Below are 12,338 nucleotides of genomic sequence, written 5' to 3' on the forward strand. Positions count from 1 at the left end.
TTTTATGCATTTTATTGTCTTGTAGGTCCTTTTTTTGTATGTGTGTGTGTGTGTGTGTCGTGTCATATGCATGTATTCTTCTTAGCCAAACGCTAATTAAATAATAAACCACATCACAAATACAACTATCAGAAAATCAAACGGAGTAAAAGAAGTAGCGAAAACCATATATGACAACAAGGCACAGTGGGCAGGTTATATTGCAAGAATTTAATGACAACAGATGGACCTGCCATGTCCCAAACTGGTATTCAAGATCAACCAAGAGAAAACCTGGTAGACCTCCAACTAGATGGGAAGACCCTCTAACCAGAGTGATAAGAAACAAGTCAAGAAGAACAGCTCAAGATCACCATAGCTGAAAATTTTGCAACCTGCAATCATGGTGAAACCCCGAATGACAGCAACAGGTCCATCCAGGTAATCCAAGTAAACGTGCCGAATGTGTGTTTACCTGGATTACCTGGTAATGCATGTCCTGAAGCAAAACCAAATATTCAGTGCACCCCTAGTTAGAAGATTAAAATAGAACAGTTTAATACACCTTATAACAAACTTGCTATAACAAAGTCATTCACTGAAACAAACTACTGAAAAGTCTCAAAATAAGCCCTTAACTTTATCCTCTTCATGTCCTATAAGGACAGGATCCATTTCTTCCTGATACCTCTGTCTTGTATCACTAATTCTGCTCCAGCTTTCCCAACTAGCCATTCTTCTTTCCCTTTCTGTTATTCTCAAGTAAATTAGTTTAAGCCTTCCCTTTTTCCTTCCAGGATTCACATCAAAGCTACTCTTGGAATCTTTCAGCTGTCCAATCTATACATACCAGCCACTGAATTAAAAACCTTTATGCAGATGTATGTAAATGTCACTTACGTAGCATATATGCAAAATACTTTTGAATATACATGCATAACTATGTGTTCTCGACAACTATTTAAGAATGCTGCTGGTCAGTAATCATCAATAGTATTGATCACAATGGGAAAAACAAAGAATCTTTTGGAGTTCAATAAAGAGTTTATTGTGGGTGTCCATCTGGCTGGAGCGATTTTGAAAACAACAGAACTGACTGGTTTCTCAAAAGGTAAGATATTCCAAGTATTTTATCAGTGAAAAAATAACCCACATTGCTTGTCTAAGTGGTCCTAAGTCTGCCAGGAATGAGATCACCGTCATCTTGTACAGACAAACAGAACCTCCTGTGTGCAGCAATTGACCTAAGCATTTAATAAAGGCTGTTCCCAACCCATATCTCACTGAACATGTAACTTGCTGTAATAGGATTAAGACAATTTATTTTCAAAGTAGTGATTTAATTTGACTCCACTATAATCAAATCCACTATCTTGCCCTGTAATGCACAATATATATAGCTCTATTTAAATATAATTTAGTGCCCATATGTGCTGTGTTCATTCTCAAAAGCACAACTCAATCAATGCAATAAACAGATATTCATTTCATTGTTGTTCTTGATACATGAAGCACATGACAGATTTACAAAAGTCTGATTATCCTTTATGGCATTCCCACCATCTGATTATGTTTCCGTGAAGCATTTATATTGCACAATTTTCTTTGGTTTCTTCCATGTAGTGTGATTTGTATCACTGGTTAAAAAATAAATAAATACATAAAAAATGCTTGTGCATTTTTATGAAGTCTAGAAAAGATGTCACAAAAAACAGTATACACAGCCATTGATTGAACACATCTGAAAACATCATAGATACCCTCTATCAGTACTACTATTCCAGCTATTATACAACATGATGTGCTATGTAAAATAAAACAAATATAGAATACCCAAGCTTAAAAATCAAAACCAGTGCAAAAATAAATCTCTCAAGATGAAGTAGAGTTAAAACAGATTAGTGGATTCGCTGAAAAGTACTCTGAAGTGCCTCATTGGAATTGCCATCTTCTTTCCTTAAACACTTTCATGTGCTGTTACTTGCAGAATTTTTAAAACTATAGTTTTCCATTTAAAATAACTAAGCATTCTCCGTATCTAAATCTGAGCAACGTTTTGATTTCATTTAGTACATCATTTGAATCACTTTTGATTTGCAGCTTTCATTTCACTATTCGATAAAAGAAATTTCTGAATGTCCTCTGGTGTCAGTAGAAATTTTTCACATCACTCTTTTTTAAAGCATTCAATCCTTCCCCCTCTAATGTTCATTATGAGGTTTCAGACTTGGTTAAGTTTTATTTGGGAATGAAGTTCATTAGGTAATAACATGGGTATCTTGAGTTATCACTGTCTAAGATTATTCGGAGACATTTAAGAGACCCATGAGACAGATGTATTCTCATGCGTAAGGAAATTATTCTGGAGTAAAATTTCTCCTTAAGTTAAGAGCACGTATAAACGATTTCAGCGTCACAGACAAAATTCAAAGGCGCTCTTGAAGAATGTCATACATTAAATCTAAATCCAAAAATCTGAAAAATTCAGCACTTGCTGCACGTTTTTGCTTTCAGTGTTCAAATAGCTATGTAACAGTTTCAAATGATAACAACCTAGCTTTTACTCGTCTAAAAGTGTAAATAAACCACAGAAACTCTCCAAACTTTAATCCTAGATCAAGGTAAGCAGTACCAGGACTCGAAAATATCTAGGAGGCCGACTGTTTCAAGTATGGTTTGTCTAGAACACCTTTTGCTGCTTCAGAAACAGATAGCTGTATTTAAAGTGCACTGGTCATTACACTTGTTTCACCAGGAGGGATTACAACCAATTTTTCAAGGTTCCTTATGCCCAATTTTTTTTTTTTTTCATGCAGTTCCCACCCATGAAAGGTTATCAGTAAACCTGTAGTACATTTGCACTCTAGGTGGGCAAAGGATTTTTTTTTTTCATTTTCACATATATATTGAAGCCTCCACAGCTCAGTCAGTATAGACAAAGCCCTTTGGTTGGAAAGACCTGGGTTCGATTCCTGTCAGTGATGTGAAGAATCTTCATCTGGTCTCTTTCGACTAAAGGTGAGTTAGCTGGTCTCATATGGAGGTTTTTTTCACCTGGAAACTCAGGTTTTTCATCCCCCAGAACAGGCAAACAGGCCCAGCAAACACACACATCTACAGACATAGGGCTAACCACCTTATCCTCGATGCAGTAGCAGTTAAGTGAATAGAAATCTTCGACACCGCAAGGTAAAAGAGGAGGGAAGGAATAATAATAATCAAGAAAATATGTCAATGTAATGTACTTTTCAATAAATGCTGCGACTTAATCTTGAGGCAGTCTCTAACTTCCTAAACATGACCAATCACTTGCAGCATTTAAAGGAAATTAATTTTAATTTAAAAAATCCTCATTAATTTTTATATAAACATAAGCAGTTAAGCTCTAGATCATGCTCACCTTTTAGGTTAAGATCATGTTGTCTTTCTCCATATATCTGAATGCCCTAAAACATAATTTACAATAATATATTATTATTCTTAATATTTAAAAATTTCAGTATAAAGTAAACATTCTCTTATCCAATCCTAAGGGAAGTTGGGTATCTGATGGAAAAAACAAAAACAAACTAAGTTTTTTTGCTGTTGTTTTGCTTAAAATATTTTAAAAAATGGTATTTTGATAAATTTGTGTATCCAGAAGAGAAATGCTTACTAACAGCTTTTCTCTTCATTTAATTTCTATTTAACAAAAGGCACAGTGAGTTTCTCTTTCTTAGAATCAGAGGACTCAAAGAAAGAAACAAAAAAAGAAATAAAAAAAGAAACTGTTCAGTTTTATGTTACAGTAACAACAACCCATAACTAGTTTTTAGTATAAAACTGTAGTCATTGGTATCCATAAACTGTTGGTATTGACAACATGGAAAGCTTCTGCTTGAAGATCAAGTTCTGCTTGGGATTTTTCTCAGTGGATATGCTACAAAAAATGTAAAAGGTTTGTGGATTATTAGGGCGAATGAAATGAAGGAAAGTATAAATGTGTAGAAGTGTGATGATGAACTAGAGCATTTCAAAAAGGGAGCTCAGTGTTGCTGGGAGTAGTCAGAAAATGGATGAAAGCATTAGTAATGATAACAAAGAAAATGGACTGGAAGATGTTGAAAGTTTATTTTTCACTTGGTTAGAGTATAATAAAGTTTAGGCAAAAGCTGATAAAATTAAGAGTTAAATGAAATGTCTGGAGATGAGATTGTAGGCAGATATGCATGAGAAAGAGGAAATTATGACACCAGATATGAAGCAAGCATCAAAGGATAATTGTACAGTGCTATATAGGCATTCAATAATTAGAGGTGTTGTGAATAACAAGGTATATAAAACTTGTTTTCTAGGTGGAACATTAAAGCAAATAATTGATTATTTGCATGGAAGAATGCAATTAGTGGTAAATGTGGGTACTTGGATGGTGAAAAAAGGAATGGTGATAGGGATTTGAGGAAGGTGAAGGAAATAATGTTAGAAAGGCTAGTGCATTGCCCAGATATAATAGTGAGTTGAGGAGGACAGTAAAGATAATGAATAAAAAAATTGCTGAGTTCATGATATTCACACAAGAGTGTGGTTGATAATGAGGTACTGGCTTGGGATGTGGCCAAAGAGGAAAAGGTTTCTGTCAAGAAGGGATATTATATATGTGAATTTATAAGATGGATGATTATGAGAAGCTCTGCAGTCAATACCATGGGATGATGAACTGTATAGAAAAGATGTTGACAGTGCAAGGGAATTGAAAAGGCAATATCTGACACAAGCAATACATAACTATACACCAAAAGTTAAGTGAATAAATAGAGAAGAATTGAAATGGATGAAAAATGAAATCAAGAAATTAGTGTTAAAAAGAAGAAGTCATGGAGAGGTACAAGATTAATGGTTGCAATCTGTCTTAGGAGTATACAAAGTGCAGGATAGAAAGGTTACAAGCATGATAAAGGGAGATTGGATACTAAGGCCAAGGGTAATTCAAGGGATTTCTGCTATATTCAATTTATTTTGAATATAGCAGAAATTAATGAGCACTTTATATATCATGCTGGTGTAAATGGTGCTATGCAACATGTAAAAGGGAGGCAAATATTAGGAAAATGAGAAGTGAAAGAATCAGAGATGTACCAAGTGCTGATTGGGTTAGATGTTAATAAGATTTGGAATGGATGATGTACTACCACATATTTTTAAGGAATGTCCAAAAGAGTATGTCCTTAACCTGGTTATTTAATGAAAGTGGAAAAAGTTCCTAAAGAGTGGAAGGAAGGCAAAATAGTACACCACACCACAAATATGGTTCTAGGACAGAAGTTTCTAATAACAAACCAGTCTGCATATCTGCAATTGCACATATGCAGACTCAAGGTAGTGGAGAGGTTGGTTAGAAAAGAATACAGGATTAGATTGATGGACATGGATTCTTTATGATAGTTAGCATGAGTAAAGTTTAGGTCTTGTTTTAGCAATCTACTTGTATTTTATGATAATGCGATGAATATGGGAGATTCATATACAGTGATATTCTTGGACTTTACAAAAGTCTATCTGATAGAGTACCTCATAAGGTTAGTGTATAAATTGCAGAGAATGGGATAGATAATACGTTGATTAGATGGATTGGAGATTAGCTTTCTAAACGATACCAGCAAGCTGTGTATGATGGAGCAGCATCTCAAAGAAGGAAAAAAAAAAGGTAATCAGTGGTGTGATGCAGGATTCTGTTCTTTGGCTCCTGCTGTTAAACTTATTCATCAATGATATTTTATATAGATTGACTGGAGATATTCAGCTGTCTTCTGCTGCTGATACAAAGTTAAGGAGAATTATAAGGCACTGATGATGTTAATTTCCTTCAGGATGATTTGAATAGTATTTTAGTATAGAAAAATGGAGCTATAGTTTTAATATTAATATGCAATATGTTGAATTTTGGAGTGCTGAGACATTTGGTTGTGCACTGTATTGATGGAACTGTGCTTCACAAAGTGGGTGAGATTTGAGACCTGGGAATGATCATTGACAGTGGGAAAGAGGATGGCAATGTATAAAGCACTTGTCATTTCACACTTGGACTACTGTGCTTGGATTTGGTTACCTAGTTTTTATTGTGATGTGCAAACATTGGAGAAAGTCCAGAGATGATTAAGTCAACATCAGGACTCTGGAATGTTGGTTATGGAGACAGAGAGAAGTTAAAGGAATGTAAATTACAGAGCTTGCTGGAGAGGAGAAAAAAAGATGATGTGATGTGATGTGATGGAGTTGTTTATGATAGAAATACTCAGGAAGATGAACTGGGATTAGACTGAATTTCACAAATCCAGGCTACCTGAACTAGCAGAAAAAATAAAGAAGGTAAAAGGAGAGAGGGAAAGAACAAAAGGCCATCCCTGAAAGTTGTAATGTAAGGTAGTAAAGAAGGGTGCCAAGCACAGACTGTTTTATGTCAAGAATTATGAGTAAATGAACCACATTACGAGAATGCACTGTGAATACAAGGAGAGTTGAGGATTTTAAGATTCAATATAAAAAATGTTGTTGGTTGAGTGAACTTCCATGATGAGTCTGCTGCCCATGGAGGGTGGTGTGATAATAATTAGTTTTGATTAGTAAAAACTTGAAACAATTAGTGAGCTTCATAAAAACTAGAATTAAAACTGGTAATTAATAAAAAATTGATAGATATAGTTTAGAAAAGACTAATTTTGACTATAATGTAATCAATATCGATGATATTTGGTGATTTAATACTTTTGTTCTTTACATTTTTGATATTTTTTTAAACACAATTTTCCAGAAAATAATAATTATAATTTGTATGCTCAATTTTATTATTAGTGGACTTATTTTTACAAGAGCTGTTTTGAGATACTTTCAATTACCGTATTTTCCGGCATATAAGACGCACTTTTTTAAATTGAAAATAGGTCTGAAAAACAGTGTGTGTCTTATACGCCGATACTCAGTTTTTAATTACTTTAATTTCTAGAAATTTTCTCTGTTCCAAGTTATGCGATTTCTTTCTTGTTTCCTTGCAGTGTGTGAGAGCATTCCAGTTATGTAGAGTTCAGTGGATGTGAATGTGCTGTCATCGATGATCACAGCTGTGTTCCTGTTCGTTTAAATTTTCCAATTGTTGTCGCAGTTGTGAACGGTGATAAATTTCTGTCGTTAAATTTTTTCTATATTTCTTGGCAAATTATGGCTGAAAAACGTCAGAATTGCTACAATATTGCATACAAGCTACCTGTTATTGTGCAGGCTAAAGAACATGGAAACAGGGCTGCGGAGAGGCATTTCAGGCCACCCCCAACTGAGAAAATGATAAGAACTTGGCATAATCAGGAAGAGGATCTAAAAAAAGCAACTCATAGTAAACATAGCCTACGAAGTGAAACTGCAAAATGGCCAGAACTTGAGGCAGAACTGAATACTTGAATTTTAGACCAACCACAGAAAAGCTGGACTTTCAGTGTCTACAAAAATGATTATTCATCAAGCGAAAGCAATAGCCATTAACAGAGGGATCGCCACCTTTACTGGATCAACATACAGGATTGGATAGATGAAAATTGGATACTGTATGTGGGGCAACATGGTTTTGTGAAGGGTAGATCATGCCTCAGTAATTTGCTCACATTTTATAACACAGTGACGGCTGAACTGGATAAGGGTAATGGGTTTACAGTGATTCTACTGGACCTTGCTAAGGCCTTTGACAGGATACATGTAATTCCAATTAGTACACTGTAGCATATGGGGATGGATATAGAGTTGGTGAGATGGATAGGAGGATGGTTGATGGAGAGATATCAGAGATTCGTTTATTCAGGAGTAGAGTCCAAGAGACGGCCTGTGACTAGTGGTGTGCCGCAGGGTTCTGTTCTTGGACCACTACTTTTCAATTTGTTCATTAACGATATAGGAAAGGATCTGAGAGGAAGTGTTCACTTGTCTGCTGATGATGCAAAGTTGGGTAGAGTAATAGTGAGTGCACAGGATGTCAAAATTTTGCAAGATGATTTGGATAGTTTGGATGACTGAGCTAAGGAAAATGGATGTCGATTTAATGTGGCAAAGTGTAAGTTATGCATTTTGGGGCAAAAAGATTAGCAGCAGTATATCACAGTGGTGGAACCATACTCCAGGAGATTGATGAGGCCAGAAATTTGGGAGTGTTGGTGGATAGGGAGTTGAAGTTTAGGGGGCACATGCACACAATTAGTGGGATAGTGAGAAGCACCCTTCTCTCCTGGCTGCCTGTTCTATCTAACGAAGAAGATTAAAAGGTGGGTACTCTTTCCTAGTTAGATTAGGTATTTGTTGAAAGTAGACAGACTATTACTTTATATTTGAAATACTGTAAATTCATTATAATATTCAATGATAAAGTTTTTTTTCCTAAAAATGTGTACAAAAAAGGGGATGCGTCTTATAGGCCAGTGTGTCATACGCCGGCAAATATGGTTCTCTCAACAGCAACATTTCTCATTTTTGGTGGATTAATAACTGTTGGAAGTCCAATGAAACAACAGAAACCATATAACTTGAGGAAAAGATATTTTGCTAAGATTATACTGTTGAATTAGAGATATTTTGGTTCTTGATATACATGCATACACCATCTTTAGTATAGAATAAACAAAGTAAAATTCAATATAACAAATTAAAACTTTTTTTTTTTTTTTAATGTGACTCCCACCCATGAAAGGAGGCTCTAAAGAAAAGTATAATAGTACTGTGGCTGGGGGTATGGATTGTTTCTTTTTTTTTTTTTTTATAAATTTATATGACCATTAGTGCTAAGCAAGATAAAAAAAATGGATATTGGAAAATGACTTCTATTGGGATTTATTGATCAAGTTTTTTATTTTTATTTTTTTATTTTAGAACAACTATGTTATACCAACTGAGGCTGTTGGCATCTTCAGGGTACATAAATGATATAAGGCACTTAAAGCTAAAAACTGTTACAGACTATAAATCAACCGATTTCAATTATATTTGACAAAACAGAACATGTACAATACATGCATAGCGCGTGTATGATTTCACTTGCTGTTATTTAGGAACGTTCTATAATTGGCACTATAATTCATTTCTTGTATGTTTAGAGAGCTAATGAGGGTCTTCCAGATCTTGGGCAAGATTAATCCTTGGTTCCTGTTAAGGTTTTGTACCAAATGGGTAACTGTTATGGCTTCTTTAATAATTCGGGAGTGGAAATCCTCCTCTATGTAAGCAATGGCATTTATCCCACTCTATGATATGGTTAGTTCTTGAGAAATGAAAGGATAAAAATGGATATTACCATTAAAAAGAAAACAGTATATAAGAAAGTTTTAAAAAGAATTAAAGTTGAGCAATTTTTACAGGTAAACTGTAGACTCAACTATATACAAACATTATTGAAGAAAATTTGAAGCAGTTTTGAAAACAAGAACCACACCTTGATGTCTCAGTAACAAACTCTGAAGCCATTGATTGATTCAGCTAGGGAGGTATATGGCAAAGTTGTCTGTAAGGATAAAAAAATTAGAACACCCATGGTGGACACAAGAAGTTAAAGAAGCAGTTCTGGAAAAGAAGAAAGCATATTGAAAGTTCCTAGCAAATAAATTGGCAGATGCCTTAAAAGAATAGAGAAAAATGTAAGAGATCTAAGCTGTGTGTAAAAGTAGCTAAACAAAAGTCATGGGAAAGAATAACAAATATCAGGAAGGTGGCAAAATGTTCTGGAGCTATTGAAAAAAGCTTAGAAATGGAGGAAAAGTACTGTAAAAGGAATCAGAGATTATTATTATTATTATTCCTGACGCCTCCAAGGAGTCCGAAGACTTATCGCGGGAGGACACCTACAACTGTCTCAACCACTACACCGAACCTCTGCTACGAATCAACACCATCTACCAAGATGATAAAGGTAACATGAAAACTGAAGATAAAGATATCATACATCTGGAGGAATTACTTTGAAAGACTGTTAAATGAAATAGGCAGTGACAGAACCATACTAGAACATTTTCAAGAGGAATGAAGGAGTACATATCAATACTTGAGGTAGAAAAAGCCATCAAAAACTTGAAATGCAGAAAGACAGCTGGAGGAGATGATATTCAACCAGAAATGCTTAAATATGGAGGTATAAAAGTTTTCCAGGCTACACTGCATAATTCAAGGGGCCTGGTCAGAAGGTTGATTTCCAGATAATTGGAACAGAGCTCTAATAATTCCATCTATAAAAAATGGAATAAAGCTGAATGCGAGAATTACAGACAAATTTCTCCACTAAGTGTAGCAGGTAAGATTTAGCTAGCACATTTGAAACACAGACTGAGGAAGAGAACTGAGATTGTGGAAGAGAAACCTGGAAAAGAACAAGCTAGATTCAGGCCAAATAGATGCTGTTAAGATCAGATTTTCACTTTAAGACAAATAGTTGAAAAATCATGGAAAAATGATGGATTTTAAGTTTTGTAGATCTGGGGAAACCACGAGACAAGGCACCCAGAATGAAGCTTTTCAAAACACTACACTTATATGGAATAAATAGAACATTATCCAGTGCAATATATAGTCTATATTTAAGTTGTAAGTCAGCAGTTAGAATTGAAGGATTCATCATCTATACAAGCTGATGAATAAGAGTTTGCAAGAGTATATCATCCAGCTGTGATATTGCAGGAATGGGAGAACGAATGGCTGATACAGGAATTGAAGTGAATGAAATGGAGGTGAATAGTATATTACAGAACCTTAATGTCAATACATCTGTGGGATTGGATGGTATACCAGCTCGAGTCTTTGAAGCAGCAAAGGAATTGTCAGTTCCCTTGACCATGTTGTTTAATTTAAGTCTCAGCTCTGGGTTAGTCCCAAGGGGGTGGAAAGAGGGGAAGATATTTCCATTGCATAAAGGAGATTCCAAGACTGCTGTTGCAAATTACTGAACGATCAGCATATCAGGAATCGTTGTCAAGGTTTTGGAGATATTAGTCAAGAGCAAAATAGAGGAATGGATAGATGAAAATGGGATACTGTATGGAGGACAGCATGGTTTTGTGAAGGGTAGATCATGCCTCAGTAACTTAACTTACTCACGTTTTATAATACAATAACGGCTGAACTGGATAAGGGTAATGGATTTATAGTGATACTGCTGGACTTTGCTAAGGCCTTTGACAGGATACCACATGGAATTCTAATAAGTAAACTGCAGCACATGAGGATGGATATAGAGTTGGTGAGATGGATAGGAGGGTGGTTGATGGAGAGATATCAGAGAGTAGTTTATTCAGGACTGGAGTGAGTCCAAAAGAAGGCTTGTTACTAGTGGTGTGCCACAGGGTTCCGTTCTTGGACCACTGCTATTTAATTTGTTCATTAATGATATAGGAAAGGATCTGAGAGGAACTTTTCATTTATTTGAAGATGATACAAAGTTGGGTAGAGCAATAGTGAATGCATATGATGTAAAAATTTTGCAGGATGATTTGGATAGATTGGCAGTATGGGCTAATGAGAATGGATGTCAGTTTAATGTAGCAAAGTGTAAGGTTATGCATTTTGGGGTGAAAAAACAGCAGCAGTATATCACATTGGTGGAACTGTATGCCACGAGGTTGACAAAGCCAGAGATGTGGGTGTGTTGGTGGATAGGGAGTTGAAGTTTAGGGGGCACATAGCAAAAGTGGCGAAATCAGCTCATCAGATCACTTGGTTACTGAAGAATACTTTGACGAGCAGAGATAAGCAAGTTATTGTTCCTCTTTATCAAGCCTTGATAAGAACCCATTTTGACTACTGTGCCCAGATCTGGGCCCTGGGTTTCTTCTTGATGGGGAGGAGGTAGAGAGGATTCAGAGGTGAGTGACCAAGATGATAGCTGGTCTATGGAATGAACCTTACGAGAACAGGTTGAAGATCTATGGGTTACAGAAATTAGGGTTGATAGGAGGAAAAGGGGTGATATGATTGAGACATTCCAATTACCGAAGGATTTTTACAAGATTAATTGAGTAATTTTTCAGAACAGGTCTGGTAATGGGAGAACAGGGGCCATCCATGGAAACTAAGCAAAAGTGTAGTTAAGAAAGGTGTTAGAACTAGGTTTTTTACTTGGAGAGTGGTGAATGAGTGGAATAAGCTGCCAGAGTTTGTTGTGGGCACCATGACTGTAAATGAATTCAAAGCAAAGTATGATAGAATACCGAATAGTTGTTCTTGATATGATGTTTAGGGCCTCCCTAGATGAGTCTAAGGACTCATCGAGGGAGTATTCAAACCAGTTATAAGTTATGGATCTGAGAGTTGGGTTAGAAATAAAGCACTCAATCAAAGACTAGATACTATAGATATGAGGGTTCTGA

General features: G+C 35.6%; 1 protein-coding gene across 1 annotated transcript in view; it reads right to left on the minus strand.

Annotated features, from left to right (window-relative positions):
* LOC150097377 (uncharacterized) overlaps nucleotides 1-12,338 on the minus strand; it is a 327,966-nt gene that overhangs the window by 259,945 nt on the left and 55,683 nt on the right. The window contains exon 3 of the mRNA XM_090407657.1: nucleotides 3,380-3,425. Within this exon, the coding sequence (XP_090263783.1) occupies nucleotides 3,380-3,425 (46 nt within the window). The remainder of the gene's footprint in view (nucleotides 1-3,379; nucleotides 3,426-12,338) is intronic.

This window comes from Typopeltis vanoorti, chromosome 17 (genome assembly GCF_054136105.1).
Source record: "Typopeltis vanoorti isolate ZY-2024b chromosome 17, IOZ_Tvanoo_1.0, whole genome shotgun sequence".
Classification (NCBI taxonomy): domain Eukaryota; kingdom Metazoa; phylum Arthropoda; class Arachnida; order Uropygi; family Thelyphonidae; genus Typopeltis; species Typopeltis vanoorti.